Source organism: Psittacula echo, assembly GCF_963264785.1.
Source record: "Psittacula echo genome assembly, chromosome: 4".
Lineage (NCBI taxonomy): Eukaryota > Metazoa > Chordata > Aves > Psittaciformes > Psittacidae > Psittacula > Psittacula echo.
The window spans coordinates 43,706,935-43,724,168 of NC_137738.1; the positions used below are offsets into that span (position 1 = coordinate 43,706,935).

A 17,234-nucleotide genomic window follows, 5' to 3' on the forward strand; every position below is an offset into this window, starting at 1 on the left:
CATTCTTTTGATTCTCCTTCCCATCCCTCCAGAAGCGGGGGGAAGAAAGGGTGGGGGGAAGTAGACTGCGTGGTTCTAATTTACGGCCTGGGCTTAAACCACAACAGTTGCTAACTAAACAATACTCAAAATGTGGAGCAATGTACATGATCAACCACCCAAACACACTTAAAAAATCACAGACAATGTCTGCTATACTTTCCAGACAATAATCTTCAAATGTTTTGTGCTGGAGTAGTATAAAAGCACAATAATCTCCACTTTATAAATTAAGAGACTGAGCTCTGAAAAGTATAAGCTACATGTTAGAGGTTGAAAATGAACCTGTGGTACAAACAAAACAAAACCAATGCCAATTCCCAATCCAAGCTTCAAAGTGCAACATTGTTACTCCTTGCAGTGTTGACAAGAATTGAACATAGAAGACCCTTGGATAATGAAATCATCAGGATATTGGGGCAACCACTGTGCAAAGTAATTCACTTCATCTCTACTGGTTCTCAGCATTCTCACTGGGAATTGCTTTTATAACACATATGAAAAGGACACTCACATGTGTCTTGTCAGCTGAACAATAGGCTTTAGTACAGCTGAGAGATATAAAAATTCACTTTTGAGACAGTGAATGAGCCTGTTAGAGCTCATACATTTAGAGCAATCATAAGGTTGTGATTCTACTTCTACATCTTTGCTCTTGATAGTTAAAAATATCAATATCTTTCAATATATTTCTTTTTTTATTAACCATGTACAATTAGAAATTAATCAAATACTATGCTTGGGTGATTGTAAATCGCAGGTAATGTAATTTCCCACTTTGTAATAAAAAAGACATTATCTTAAAATAAATAGATACATATTTCTTTTTCCAATTTTCTTACATGAAAGTTATTCCTGATGGACACAGGAAAAACATTCACTTAGAATCACAGAATCATTTAGGTTGAAAGAGACCTTTAAGACCACCAAGTCCAACTTTAAACTCAGCACTGCCAAGTCAACCACTTATCCATGTCCCTAAGTGCCCCATCTTTTAAAAACCTTCAGGGATGGTGACTCAACCATTTCCCTGGGCAGCCTGTTCCAACACCTGACAATTCTTTCAGTGAGGGAATTTTTTCCTAATATCCAATCTAAACCTTCCCTGGCATGACATGAAGCTGTTTCCTCTTGTCCTATCGCCTGTTACCTGGGAGACTGACCCCCACCTCACTACAACCTCCTTTCAGGTATCTGTAGAGAGCAAGAGGGTCTCCCCTGAGCTTCCTTTTCTTCTGGCTAGACAAACCCAGTTCCCTCAGCTGTTCCTCCTAAGACTTGTGCTCTAGACCCTTCATTAATTTTGTTGCCCTTCTTGTTGTCAAGCATTGGAACAGGCTGCCCAGGGAAGTGATTGAGTCACCATCCCTGAAGATATTTAAAAGATGTGTAGATGTGATATTTCAGGACATGGTTTACTGGAAGACTTGTCTGTGCTGGGTTAACAGTTGGACTCAATGGTCTTAAAGATACTTTCCAACTTCTATGAAAATGATATGCTTCATTTAATATGACTTTATACTCATGATAATAGAGATTTTTTTGCTGGGTTTATGAAGCATTAGCGGGGCATTTTAAGAAATATTCCCCTTAAGATATAAAACTAATGTTATATTTACATCAACTAACAGCATAATCTAGTGTCTTCCTTAAACATGAAGAACAGACTGTAAGAATTGAGGAAGTTGCCACAAGTAGTTACCTGTGAGGCTACAAAGCTCAAGCATATCATGACTGTACCTAATGTTTTTTCCAAAATAATTTTCAAATGCAACAGGAAAAATTAAATTTAGTTTCACACTAGGTGATCCCAAGGTTCGGCTTTACAGGTCTCCCTCACTTCCAAACTCCAGACATTACGTATGTTACCTGTGAGCCTCAACAGGACATTTTGCTTTCCAGTCACTCAAGTCAGTATCATATTCCACAGAAATGACTCTAAGGGCAGGACAGTCTGAAGCCAGCCATGTCTAAATTGAAGAAGAGCAAAATCAAAGCAGCTTATAATTGAGGTACTTAAACTCTTGTAAGCAATTAAGCAGAATGGAGCAAGGATGTTACTATGGGGACAATATCAAGCAAGATATTTGCTCTTCAGTTAATCCCTAAATATATCTTACACCTAGGCTATTACTCTTTCATACCACACTACCGAACTCTAGCCTGTTCCCCAACCACAAACTAGGCAAAGGATGAGATAACGAACTCGTGCACTCCTGGCTCCCTCTCCTGGGTAAAACAAAAATTACTAAGACTACCAAAAGGACTGATCAGTTTACAAAGATACTGTGGTGGTTATATCAATGTGAGTTGCTTGAAGCACTAATTACTTATTTATCAAAAATATTTAAGTAGCAATCTGCAAAATCTGAGGTACTCAGACAGCTATGTAAGAAATTATAATTAAAAATTAGTTTTATGTATATTTTTTCTCAGCAATAACATTCCATAGCAGAAGAATGATGTTGAAGGCTTAAAGTTAGCAGGGATTTTCCATTGCAAGAACAACCTGCTCAAGATTTCAGCTTACTAACAAAAATATATCAGGAATTTGAAAAGTGCTACTTGTATAACACATTACAAGTAATTTGATTCAAAAAAGACAACTGCAGACAGTGTAACTCTAGATCCTCTGGACAGCTCTCATTCATGAGAAACTAATGAGGATGTTGTTGTCTTTTACCTTTGGCCAGCACTGACTATACTCCTCTTGTCCTTCAGAAGCTTTCTTATCCAAACGCCGGTCAATATCTTGCTGTCGCCAGGTTTTAAATGCTGCTCCCAAAAGACCATGAACAAAAAGGATGTCTGCTCTGATGGGCTGACTGATACAGAAAAAGCAATGACTAAGAGCTGCATGGTACATATTTTTAGCAAATAAAATTTACACATAACTTTTAACCTAAGGGATGACAAAATTCTATTTTCAACACTATATGTGACATCTTAGGGTAAACATTTCATGACCTTTCAAAGAGGATACTCAGAACAAGACAAAAAACAGGGATCCACCCAGAAGAGAGAGATAGAAAAAGAAGTATGGAAAATACCCAGCCCACAAGTCATATTTTTCTATAATGAAAAACAACATTCTCTCTGGCTACTCTTAATGCGGCCTGGTAGTCCCAGCCTTATCATGTAATTACATCTTCATTGTAACTCACACCAATAATCCAGGGAATAGTTGCTACTAAGTGACATACCACAGTGGAGACTGCTTCAGCCCCAGATATACAATCCCCATTAAAAGAAGCTGCAGCTGTAAATTTACTGCATCTTAAGCCAACATGTGCTGCTGCCAGCAAAATAATTACAAGGCAAAAAAAAATTATCCCAAGACAGCCAGCGCAAAGGTTACATGGTTGTAATGCATGAAAAGCAGTAATTCATCTTGTGTTCTGTTTGGATTTCTCCATGCAGTACAATAATACTTTTACAGTCATGGACTGCTCCAACCACTTCTGTTGTTCTGTCTGAGAATCTAGATTCGGTCCTCTCAATCCAGCAAAGAACAGGAGGAGCAGGTGACAGTACAGCAGCACTCTGATGTCAGGTCTTTCAAAGTTTTTTAACTAAACAGTTTAACAAGCAACTGAAAGTACAACATGTACAAGTAACTCAACATGTACAGTATCTCCTTCCACTTTACCTGCTGCGATATTGTGGATGTAAGACATAAACACCATCTAGATACTTTTCTTTCACTGTGTCTCTGTCTAGATTAGCCAAAGCTCTGGCTGCATGAGAAGACTGAATGATATGTGGGGATTTCATTACTTCAGCAAGTACAGAAATCCAACCTACATTGAAAAAATAAAGTGGCAGTTTAACTAATAGAAACATCATCCAAACAAAAGAATTCAGAAACATCATACTTCAAAATATACTTGTGAAAACAGAAAAAATAACTTGACTCCTGTGCAAGTTATCCTTAAGAACACTACCTATAATCTATTTTCAGTTCTCCAAATAAATTAAAAACTGCCAAGCTAGTCCAGTTAAAATTAGCAAGATCTCTGCTTTTGCATTTCTCTTATAAGAGCCAAGATGAAGAGTCAAAAATCGTGTTCAGAATCCTTCTGCCCTCAGATGCCCTATCACAGCTACTACAGAAGAAAAGCATCATTGCTTTTCTTTCTCTTCCTGTGTCACAGCTTTTGCAAAGGAAAAGAGCCTTAGATGTTCTTGCTTCTTCCACATCATCCAGCAACAAAAGAGTAGTTTTATCAACCCTTAACCAGCAATATAAAACTGCTCAATTCTGGACTCTGGTTCACTGTCTACAATCCCATTTATACTGAGAGCTTTGCCCCAGGAAGCTGCTGACTCTTCTGTTACAATCTCTTCCTCTATACATATGGTTTTAGCAGTCATCATATCAGTCATCATATCAGAATGCAAGAAAGGTGCCAAAGCTCAGACTCAAGGCCTTTGTAGTCCAGCTGTCTTTCTCCAAAAGTAAGCAGTAATGGAAGCTGCAGAACAATAAAGGAATAGAGCAATAAAAGGACAAGTATTATAGGGCTGATTCTCTACTATATTCTTCCAGGCTTCCACAGCCAACTTGGCTTCTGTGTGTAGAACTTTATGGATTTCCCTTTCCCTGAATTCGTCTAATTACTTTTTGAAACTCTTTAAGTCTTCAACAATCACAATGTTCTGTGGCAAGTTTTAGTTGGGTCACACACTGTATGGAAAAAAATCATAGAATCATAGAACCATAGAATAGTTAGGGTTGGAAAGGACCTTAAGATCATCTAGTTCCAACCCCCCTGCCATGGGCAGGGACACCTCACACTAAACCATGCCACTCAAATCTCTGTCCAACCTGGCCTTGAACACCACCAGGGATGGAGCATTCACAACTTCCCTGGGCAACCCATTCCAGTGCCTCACCACCCTTACAGTAAAGAATTTCTTCCTTATGTCCAATCTAAACTTCCCCTGTTTAAGTTTGAACCCATTACCCCTTGTCCTATCACTACAGTCCCTAGTGAAGAATCCCTCTCCAGCATCCCTGTAGGCCCCCTTCAGATACTGGAAGGCTGCTATGAAGTCTTCATGCAGCCTTCTCTTCTCCAAGCTGAACAGCCCCAACTTTCTCAGCCTGTCTTCATACGGGAGGTGCTCCAGACTCCTGATCATCCTCGTGGCCTCCTCTGGACTTGTTCCAACAGTTCCATGTCCTTTTTATGTTGAGGACACCAGAACTGCACACAATACTCCAAGTGAGGTCTCACAAGAGCAGAGTAGAGGGGCGGGATCACCTCCTTCAACCTGCTGGTCATGCTCCTTTTGATGCAGCCCAGGATACGGTTGGCTTTCTGGGCTGCGAGCGCACACTGAAGCTGGCTCATGTTCATTTTCCCCATCGACCAACACCTCCAAGTCCTCCACATGGCAGCTCTGAATCTTTTCTTTGCTCAACCTGTAGCTGTGTCTGGGATGTACATAAATGTATACATTTATTTGTTCTGCCTCTTGGTAATTTAACATACAAGAACCTTTGGTCTTGCATGACAAGAAACAGCAGATGACAATTCCCTTTTTGCATTCTCTATGCTAGTGAGGATTTTATAAATCTCAGTCATATTCTCCTTCAGTTGCTTTTTTCATACTAAGTGTCCTATTCTAGTTATTTGTTCTTTATACCACAGTCATTCCAAATTCTTAATCACCCTCATGGTCTTTCCCTGTGCCTTTGCTACTTCTCCTTTTTGCAACAGCAGATTAAAAATGTGTTTAAGAGGCAGATAACAGCTCAGATGTATACAACAGCATACTGGTATCTTTTATTTTTCTTATTCTTTATTTCCTAATAAAACATAGGGAATTATTTATTTGGTACAGAAATATAATTGTGATAATTAGGGGCATTAAAAAGGGGTATCAGAGCAAAACTTAGCAGAAGTTCCTAGCCTAACATGAAACAAGAGAGGGTGGAAAGGCATGTTTCACTTTGTTCCAAAAGCTATGGACTACAAGCTGTTCTGTTCCTTTACAAGACTAAAACACAGTCAATTAAAAGAAAAATTATCAGCAAGAGAAGAAAACTCAGAAGATCTTTGCAGTAATGTAAACTGAACACCAATCAAGTCCAAACTATCACCATCCATCAGACTTAGCACACCTCTGCAGCACTGATGTATGTTGGCCAGACAGCATACAGGACTTTTTAATCAACACCATCTAAACTGTCTATACTTTCTGTATTTAAAAAACAATAGCACCACCTCCCCATCCTCACAAATACAAAAAACACACCACCACCATCGTCCATTGTATTTTAAAAAAGCACTGAATCCTCCGAAAATTTTAGAATAGAAATCTGACATTCAAACTGCTTGCACTTGCTTTCCTTTTACCTGCACGTACTATGGATGCATGAAGACGTTCGTCCAAAGCCATATTTCCAATAATGCGAATTATGTTTCTTTGTATTTTCGCTGAATCTTTACGTAGCTGGTATATCCTCTGTAGTAACTGAAGGCCTCCTTTAGCTTCAATTTTATCACAGTGAGAAGAAACCTAGTAAATACAGTAAATACAATGACAGTAAGTAGACATTCTGCAAAAGGTTGAGATGCTGTTAATTCACATATTAGGGAGTTTGAATGATGCCGAGCCCTTAATATGTAGAAATTCTTACTAATCTAGAATGTGTTATGCCGTAGTTGAAGACAAAGTAATTAAAGTTGAAAATAAGCATATTAAAATGTGCTAAACACATGATTTCTCTGGATTAACAACCTGAAAGATGCTGAGTATCATCACTCTACTCTCCTCCACATTTGAGAGAGATGAGATAGCTCTCCACTTGGCGTGATCAAACTTCAACAAAAGTTTAAGAGTCTGAACAGGATAATTATCTCCATTTGTTAGAGCACTATCTCAACCCTAGCTACCTCTCTTCCTGTTCACCATGTAAAATGGAATCACTATAATCCCTTCTCTTTGAATGGTATGTCAAAGATACATCAAAGATACGTCTATGTCCCATGTAGTGCTGCTATAATTACTGATCTTAAGGGCAATAACAGATTCTAGTCCAAGCAGATGAATATACACTAATTAGTTGTTGTGGCAACTACTGATATTGGCCAAATGCTTCTGACTTGAACATGTTCTTTACAGTGCTTGAAAATGTGTGGCATGATGTCCTCAAATCTGTGGCTTTCAACAGACACACACAACTTGTTTAAACTGAAAATCTGGAGTATAAGAAGTTCTAGACTGAGTCAGAATTTCTATGTATATGGAAGATGAGCAAGGAATACTGGCAAACTGCTCTTTATCCATGCCTACTACCAATAACAATTTGGCATTCTCAATGCTGTTTCTCAGTGTTCTAAGCTTCTGAGCAATTAAGCACACACAGAAGAGTACAGCAATAGGGAACAAGAAGAATCACTGCTACATGAAGTCTTCCATACTCTCCATCTGTGAGAGATGTGTCTGCAAAGAACAGACTGGTCCTGGAAAGATGCACTGTATTAGGTTCATACTGTGCAATGTTCTGCAAAGGCAATGACCCCTGGAAGAAGGGCTTTTTTTGAAAGTCAAAGTTTGCATTTCATTCTGGCTTTTGATTAAAATGAATTCATGAAGCTACTCTGCTTTTTAGAAACCTGGCACTACAGTTAGATTAAGAGCATTAAGAGACCACTTGTAAGATTTCTGAATTAATGTACACCAACTTACACAAATTAACACATACTTTGCACTGAGAATTTCGTATTACCAGTATCTCACTTACTGAGAAGCTGCAGAGCCTCATAATGTCTATCTCAAATGACTCTGAGTGTCAGTGGGAGGTAGCCCTAAACAGCAAAAGACTTCTGGACTTCAGACATTCTCTCCTGCTTTTCTGTGTCAGAGCTGCTCTTTACTTTTTGAAAAATACATACAAGTATTTGAGATCCTCAGGACAGTGAGAAGAGTGTGCAGCAAGCTCACTGCCCTGGACTTCAAGAGAGCAGACTTTGGCCTCTTCAGGAACCTGCTTAGTAAGGTTCCATGGGATATATCCCTAGAGGGCAGGGGGGCCCAAGACTGTTGGTTGTTATTCAAGGATCACCTGCACCAAGCTCAGGAGTGTTGCAACCCAACTAGAAGGAAGTGCAGCAAGAGGGCCAGGAGACCTCCTTGGATGGATAAGGAGCTGCTGAGGAAAATTCAAAGGAAAAAAGAGGCTTATAGAAGGTGGACGCAGGGACAGGCGGCCTGGGAAGAATACAGGGATGTTGCCCAGCAAGCTAGGGACCAGGTTAGGAAAGCTAAGGCCGCGTTAGAATTAAACTTGGCTGGGGATGTTAAGTACAACAGGAAGGGATTCTATAGGTACGTAGCGAATAAAAGACAGACCAGGGACAACGTAGGCCCCCTCCGGAAGCTATTTGGAGAACTGGCTACCCAGGATTTGGAGAAGGCTGAGGTTCTTAATGACTTCTTTGCCTCGGTCTTCACTGGCAAAGGCTCTGACCGCACCACCCAAGTCCTGAAAGGCGGATGCAGGGACTGTAAGAATGAAGACCCTAGGCCCACTGTAGGAGAGGATCTGGTTCAAGACCATCTTAAAAACCTGAACGTACACAAGTCCATGGGACCTGACGAAATCCATCCTCAGGTCCTGAAGGAGCTGGCGAATGAAGTTGCTAAGCCACTGGCCATCACATTTGAAAAATCATGGCAGTCAGGTGAAGCTCCCGATGACTGGAAAAAGGGAAATATAACCCCCATTTTTAAGAAGGGAAAAACGGATGACCCAGGGAATTACAGACCAGTCAGTCTCACCTCTGTGCCAGGCAAACTCTTGGAGCAGATTCTCCTAGAAGACATGCTAAGGCACATGAAAAGCAACAAGGTGGTTGGTGACAGCCAGCATGGCTTCACTAAGGGGAAATCCTGCCTGACCAATTTGGTGGCCTTCTATAATGCGGCTATGAAACTGATGGACAGGAGTAGAGCAGTTGATGTCATCTACCTGGACTTGTGCAAAGCATTTGACACTGTCCCACTGACATCCTTGTCTCTAAATTGGAGAGACATCAATTTGATGGGTGGACCACTCGGTGGATAAAGAACTGGCTGGATGGCCGCACGCAAAGAGTTGTGGTCAATGGCTCCATATCCGGCTGGAGACCAGTAACGAGTGGTGTCCCTCAGGGATCAGTACTGGGACTGGCCTTGTTCAACATCTTTGTCGGTGACATGGACAGTGGGATTGATCAGGGGACTGAAGCACCTCCCGTATGAAGACAGGCTGAGAAAGTTGGGGCTGTTCAGCCTGGAGAAGAGAAGGCTGCATGGAGACCTCATAGCAGCCTTCCAGTATCTGAAGGGGGCCTACAAGGGTGCTGAGAGGGATTCTTCACTAGGGACTGTAGTGATAGGACAAGGGGTAACAGGTTAAAACTTAAACAGGGGAAGTTTAGATTGGATATAAGGAAGAAATTCTTTACTGTAAGGGTGGTGAGGCACTGGAATAGGTTGCCCAGGGAGGTTGTGAATGCTCCATCCCTGGTGGTGTTCAAGGCCAGGCTGGACGAAGCCTTGGGTGGCATGGTTTAGTGTGAGGTGTCCCTGCCCATGGCAGGGGGGCTGGAACTAGATGATCTTAAGGTTCTTTCCAACCCTAACTATTCTACGATTCTAAGTACACTACAGTGGAACTTATACAGGCTAATTAGAAATAACAGAACTTATATTCACTTCCCATCAGAAAAAAAGAGTTTGTCATGCTGCCTTCCAGTTCTCACCAGTCTTGGTTGTTTGAATATCCTTACAGAAGGGGTAAGGGATAGGAAACAAGGAAATGGCAACTCCTTCCCAGTATATGAGAGCATTAGAACAGAATGTTTATAAATTTTGCTTTTCAGTTATAGTTTAACGGACAAATTACCTTAGAATGCTGTACTAAAGCTTGCAAGCAAAACAGTTCCACTGTCTCTGAAGGGATCTTACTCAGTGTCTCACAATATGGAAGTCCATTGCCTCCAAAACACCATAAACCTCCCTGAAATGAGAATCAGTAAAAATTACACCACATTCCAAATGGCTACGAAAAATCAGCATTTCTAAACTAAAACATTAAGTGTGTAATGGTGCATAGAAATTTCTACAAAGAGTGCACAGCATGCATGCACTTTTCAGAACATACAAATTACACAACAGTACACAATAAAAATATCTAGTATTTCAAACTGAAAATATTAACTAGATTTCCAGTCAGTAGACTCCATAGTCTATTAGCTTCAAAACATAAATTAAGGGTCAAAATGTATGATTTTCATTTTGTTGATGAATGTCTTCTTTTAAGATCATTTGCTCAAGCATGAAAAAAAGCAAGATTCATACTGCATCTAGATTTCCATAGCTGCAATAAAGAGAAGAGGAGGAAAAGAAGGAAGAAAGGTCTTCAACACATGGCATGGTCTCTGAGGACCAGTCTTTGTCAATCATGCAATAGGAAGACCAGCATAACCTCAATAAAAATCAATTTTCTAGAACAGCATGATTATCAAAATGCCTCCAAGTGTGGTGTCTTACTAAAACTCTCTTTGAAACAAGAGGACTCAGTATAAAAACAATAAGGGGTGATACTGTAAAAATATTACACATAATTGTGTCATAGGAAGTAGTCATTGCACTCTGAAATCTCTAAACAAAGCCTGACAGGCAGCATTATTAAAACATGACAGTAATTTTTACGATTGCATTTTATAAAAAGTAATCACTAATTAAGCAGTCACAACTTTTCAATAAAAAATAAAATGCAAAATAAGACAGTGGATTACACTGGGATTACAATTATTATTTTTAAGCAATAACAGCACTTTAATCACATTCCTAAAGCCACTTAGGAAATTGTTGGACTTTTTTTGTTGGACAAATTGTTGGACAAAGAATTGAAGAAAGTTCCGAGTTTCCAAGTACAAACAGACTGCTAGACTATTTAAATTCTGGTTTTGGCAATAATGACCTGTTACAGGGAGGCATTTCCATGTGGTATAAGAGAGTTTACTATTTAAGGTGTGCTAACAATTTATCAGTAAGACTTAAAAGAGGTTTAATCACCTCAGCAGCGAAGAATACTCAAACAACAGGTAAGATGAAACATGAAAAATCATTTTATGAGCACTGCAAGGGAAGGAAATGTTCTGGACAAAATACTGAAATATCTGCTTTATGGGAAGGCTTGTAAGAAAAGATATAATCTTTCACTAGACCAACCAGTACAGTTGGGAAAGATGAACAAGCTTTCAAGCAGACAGTGTGTAGAAGAGATTTTACTTATGTTGTATAGTCACAAAGTCTCTTTCTCCTGTAACACTCAAAAATATGAAAACAGGTTTGTGTCTTTGAGCTCTGAAGGAACAAAGAACCCAAGTAGCTCTATTCTGCAGGTGGGAACTCACCCTTTGTGCAGCAAGAATCTGGCTACTTTCACGTAAAGCAAGAGATGTGAAGTGCTGGACACATGGATCAAGATCGGTCTGAGGTAAAGATACTAACAACAGGCGAAGTTCATCTTCTGTGGTGTAATCCTGTGAGAAATAAGCGCAAATAGCTTTTAGTTCTGTTCAAAGCATGAAGCAAAACACAGAGGAAAGAAAAGATATCTGAAATAACGAAATCATCCATATTAGTAAGGCCATAAAACACAAACCCTGGACTTAAGTGCTCTGCAACTTTGGTTTTATATTACACCTCTAAAGACTTTGGAAACTAGTAATTCTAAACCCACCATCTGAGTGATGAAAAGCAAGCTTTAAAATTCATACTTTGATGGCCTTATTCTAATAGGTCCAAAAAAGAAAAAAACATTCTTCTTGGCATAGGAAGCTTAAAAGTTCACCCTTAGCTACACAGTCATTTTGGTGCTGCTGCATTAAAATGGATGCATAAATTACTAATAGAAAATACAGACAACAGTTCTTTTAATCTTTTATCTCCAAAATATTCATATAGATGTTCATTTAATAATCAGAGTAGATGACAGGAAAATAGAGTATATATACAACCATATACTAGTATAACCTAGTACTTCAGGACTGACAGGTACATATCCACTATCATGTAATGTTACAAAGATAAGAAAGCAAAAGCTGAGAATATCTCTACCTATCAAAGCTGGTTTTCAGAGTTTCATTAGTTAAGATCTACAGGTATTTTCTGACAGGGACTTCTGCCAGCATTCATTCTATTAGCATTACAAAAGACCTTTTATATTACGCTTTATGTGCCAATTCTGTTTACTGAAGAAGCTGATATAATGACATGATTGCTCAAACCATCATACATATACATTTACTAATTACCATAAAAACAAACCAAGGCCAAATTTATCCAATACAGATTTGTTGGTAACCAAAAGCTGGCAACAGAAGTGGGCCTACAGCAGAGACTTACACTGGTACTGAGGATACAAAAGCCTCCAGAAAAGCTCTCTACATGTAGGCGTCTGTCAGTATCAACAAGGCAATCTAGGATGACCGCAGGGGTATATCAGTATATGACAGTTTTGTATTTTGGTCTCAATTTTACTACTTCATTACTTTAGAAGAACTCCACTTCAGTACAGTTACCAACAACAAAAGCACTAAAACCAACTATGCAAGCAAAAACCATTTAATATCTGCTTTTCATTTACTTACATTCTTTATTTCTGGCAACGGTGGTGGAGGCAGGAAAAAGCGAAGGTTGATATCTTTGGATCGAGCCAACCCTATAGCAGTCCTTTGATCACAGGTTTGGGCAACTGTACCATACTGATAACCTGTAGTACAAGAACTTCAGTGTCAGAGTTAAAACTATAGTTAAGTATTTAATTTGGTTTTTAAATGTAGTTTCTGATCTACTTTGTAAAAACACTTGAAAAAAGAGCAACCTCTCTGCAATTTTGTAATCACAAATTCCTAAAGGTAAAAATTGCAGATGTTAGACCAGCATTATACCGAGCTAAAATATACCTGGTCACTAATCGTTCATTAGAGACCAGTCTGATAATGGTTCTCAGATAGAAGTTGAATCCAGGCAAAACCAAACATTCAGTATTGCCGCTGTGAAAGGAATACAAGAACTATAAACCCAAGCTTAACGCCTGGGCTTCAGTTAAAATTTGAAAGGCATCCTGCATACCTTTTCTTCATACAGTATTAAAAAACAGCCTTAAATCCACATGCTGCAGAGACATCTAATTTTAAATGATACAAAATACGTATTTCAGTAAAATTGTTACAGAAGATACAAGACAGACTTTCAGTAACCCTACCAGATTTAAACAGTAACTAATGTTCCTTTCCAAATTCTACCTACATCATAGGTTCTTACTGACTTCTTCGGTTCTTAATGACTTCTTTGCCTTGGTCTTCACTGGCAAATGCTCTGACCACACCACCGAAGTCTTGGAAGGCGGACGCAGGGACTGTAAGAATGAAAACCCTAGGCCCACTGTAGGAGAGGATCTGGTTCAAGACCATCTTAAAAACCTGAACGTACACAAGTCCATGGGACCTGATGAAATCCATCCTCAGGTCCTGAAGGAGCTGGCGAATGAAGTTGCTAAGCCACTGGCCATCACATTTGAAAAATCATGGCAGTCAGGTGAAGTTCCTGACGACTGGAAAAAGGGAAATATTTAAGAATTTAAGAAGATCCATTTTTAAGAAGGGAAAAATGGATGACCCAGGGAATTACAGACCAGTCAGTCTCACCTCCGTGCCTGGCAAAATCTTGGAGCAGATTCTCCTGGAAGACATGCTAAGGCACATGAAAAGCAACAAGGTGGTTGGTGACAGCCAGCATGGCTTCACTAAGGGGAAATCCTGCCTGACCAATTTGGTGGCCTTCTCATGGGGCTATGGAACTGATGGACAGGAGTAGAGCAGTTGATGTCATCTACCTGGACTTGTGCAAAGCATTTGACACTGTCCCACTGACATCCTTGTCTCTAAATTGGAGAGACATCAATTAGATAGGCAGACCACTCAGTGGATAAAGAACTGGCTGGATGGCCACACGCAAAGAGTTGTGGTCAATGGATCAATGTCCGGCTGGAGACCTGTAACGAGTGGTGTCCCTCAGGGATTGGTGTTGGAACCGGTCTTGTTCAACATCTTTGTCGGTGACATGGACAGTGGGATTGAGTGCGCCCTCAGCAAGTTTGCCGATGACACCAAGCTGTGTGGTTCGGCTGATACGCTGGAGGGAAGGAATGCCATGCAGAGGGACCTCGACATGCTTGTGAGGTGGGCTGATGCCAACTTTAGGAAGTTTAACCATGCCAAGTGCAAGGCCCTACACCTGGGTCAGAGCAATCCCAGGCACAGCTACAGGTTGGGCAGAGAAGAGATTCAGAGCAGCCCTGCAGAGAAGGACTTGGGGGTGTTGGTCGATGAGAAAATGAACATGAGCTGGCTGCAGTGTGCACTCGCAGCCCAGAAAGCCAACCGTATCCTGGGCTGCATCAAGAGGAGCGTGACCAGCAGGTCGAAGGAGGTGATCCTGCCCCCCTACTCTGCTTTCATGACACGTCACTTGGAGTATTGTGTGCAGTTCTGGTGTCCTCAACATAAAAAGGACATGGAACTGTTGGAACAAGTCCAGAGGAGGGCCACGAGGATGATCAGGGGACTGGAGCACCTCCCGTATGAAGACAGGCTGAGAAAGTTGGGGCTGTTCAGCCTGGAGAAGAGAAGGCTGCATGAAGACTTCATAGCAGCCTTCCAGTATCTGAGGGGGGGTTACAAGGGTGCTGGAGAGGGATTCTTCACTAGGGACTGTAGTGACAGGACAAGGGGTAACAGGTTAAAACGTAAACAGGGGAAGTTTAGATTGGATATAAGGAAGAAATTCTTTACTGTAAGGGTGGTGAGGCACTGGAATGGGTTGCCCAAGGAAGTTGTGAATGTTCCATCCCTGGTGGTGTTCAAGGCCAGGTTGGACAGAGACTTGAGTGGCATGGTTTAGTGTGAGGTGTCCCTGCCCATGGCAGGGGGGTTGGAACTAGATGATCTTAAGGTTCTTTCCAACCCTAACTATTCTATGATTCTATAGCTGGAAAAATGTGAAATTACATACTGAAACTGAGTAGCAAAATGAAAGGGAAAAAAAAAAAACCAAACAAACCTTAAATGGGAACGATATTTTTTTCTATAAATTTGTTTCTATCTTTGTCACTGTTATACAATTCTAGAACAAAACTGACAAACCATTTAAAATATAATTTTCACAGTCAGATATCAGTCATATTTTGTAATTTGGTGCAGAACATTTACAGCTGCAAACTGAAGTCACCAAAGCTGTGCTTTTGGACAAGCAAAATACTCTACTTATGCTAACAGATTTGCTGAACAATTTGGTCTTAGCTGTGAAAAGTTAGCACATACTTTCAGTTTTAATCTTTCTTGGACTCGGTTCTGGAATATCAGCTTAAAAAAATTTTCTTTCATGAGGTAGCTAGCAAGAATAATTAGTATTTGTGAAACTCCAAAATCCTACAGCAATGAGCACTACAGAAAAAAGAAAAGAAAAAGCAACTAGATTCCTGAGTACTGGCCATCTTGTGCACTAAGACATGAGATCACCTGCTAACAGATGTTCTCCTATATACAGGAGACAGTTATACTAAATTAGTATACAAAGCTTCAGTTTTGGTACATTCTAGCTTTCAAATGTTTTCAAACACAGCTTTTTGATGTAAATTTCTTGAGGAAATTAATTAGAATTTTAAAGAGGTAACCTGAAATAAGATAAATCCTATAAAGCACTGCAAGAGTGAAAGGTCCTCAGCTGACCAAGTTACCACAATAATGAAAGTTAAGATTAGTGTCACCTAGTTTATGTGGACTAGTGATGAAGGGGAGGAAGAAGCCAAACATATTAACAAACACCACCTTTACTTGGGGTTTCAAGGATATTTGCTGCTAAAGCAACAGGGAGAGCTTATTACTACTAAATAACAGCTAAGATGGAAAATGGCTTACAAATAATACTTGCAGATACAAGTCCTCTATCTCTAGTTTCTCATTACTACTTTGCTATTACTACCTATCAGCTACTAATCAACTTTTATTAACTTAACCATGGCCTTGAAGTCACTCTTACAGAGCCTTATAAAAATCACTGCCAGGACTTGTGATCGCGCTGGCAGTCCCAACTGAAAACAAGGAATTAATGAACATGAACTGCTCTCCCACACCACAGCAATGCACAACAGTGGGTGCAATTGTCTGATGGGGAAACAGAGAGAGGCCTGCACTGCAGATACATACTCTGTACCAGGATACAAGGAAAGAATGATTGCTTGAAATATAAATAAACCCCTCACATTTTAGATGAAATTTCAGAGAGTATTTACATTTCTTGCCACTCCTAGCTTTTGTTGGCAGCAGATCTGAAACAGCTGAGACACTTCCATTTCTGGGATGAATTAGGCTGTATTCTGTATACATTACCATGCCAGTGACTGTTGTTTGCCAGGTCTTGTACAGCCTGTAGTCGGACCTCTTTGTCTTCTGACTGAGTTCTCTTTAAGAGAAGCCATAAGGCACATTCATGATCTTCTCCATCAAATGTACTGAATTGTTCTTTTACCAGGACAGAAATGAAGAAGACATTATTATTTATGAGCATTTTAACAGTCACATTTCTATTTGTTGAGTAAAAAAACCCAAAACAACTGTTTCTTTTAATAATTGAATATTAATCATTAGCAAGTAATCTCAAATCTCTTCTTAAACACCACTTTCATTTACTATTAATATAGAAAATTGTAAGTAATATTACCACCATTTCAATCACCAAAAAAAAAAAAAAAAAAAGAAAAAGGTAATTTGGTAAGAAAAATTACTTTACTTTCTAAACAACTGATGTTTCACTGTTCGAAAATAATAATCATAGATAAAAAGCCATGCTTTCAATACCTACCTTTAAAAGGTCTCCGGAAAAATTTAGCTTCTGTTTCTAGAATTTTCCTCACTGCTTTATGGATTTCTTTTCTGGCTTGGTATGTGATTCCTACAAGAGAATTTTTAGATTACTGGAAGTCTGAAAGACAGTTTTCTCACATTATTTTCCATATATATATGAAAAAATATATACACACACATACACATATGGACATACATAGAGGCAATTATCTCATATACAGATAACTGTATGTACAGAACTATCTTAAAAAACAGCCATCAGTT

General features: G+C 39.6%; 1 protein-coding gene across 3 annotated transcripts in view; it reads right to left on the reverse strand.

Moving 5' to 3' along the window:
• Positions 1 to 17,234, reverse strand: part of SERAC1 (serine active site containing 1) — a 28,504-nt gene that overhangs the window by 6,600 nt on the left and 4,670 nt on the right. For all 3 annotated transcript variants that reach the window (XR_013956510.1, XM_080614544.1, XM_080614545.1), the window contains exons 5-13: positions 16,969 to 17,058; positions 16,497 to 16,628; positions 12,696 to 12,817; positions 11,457 to 11,585; positions 9,941 to 10,054; positions 6,405 to 6,567; positions 3,689 to 3,839; positions 2,723 to 2,864; positions 1,909 to 2,009 (exon numbers count right to left, since the gene is read on the reverse strand). Coding sequence is in view for 2 of the 3 variants with exons in the window: in XM_080614544.1 (XP_080470670.1) it covers positions 1,909 to 2,009; positions 2,723 to 2,864; positions 3,689 to 3,839; positions 6,405 to 6,567; positions 9,941 to 10,054; positions 11,457 to 11,585; positions 12,696 to 12,817; positions 16,497 to 16,628; positions 16,969 to 17,058 (1,144 nt within the window). In the remaining variant the exon portion in view is untranslated. The remainder of the gene's footprint in view (positions 1 to 1,908; positions 2,010 to 2,722; positions 2,865 to 3,688; positions 3,840 to 6,404; positions 6,568 to 9,940; positions 10,055 to 11,456; positions 11,586 to 12,695; positions 12,818 to 16,496; positions 16,629 to 16,968; positions 17,059 to 17,234) is intronic.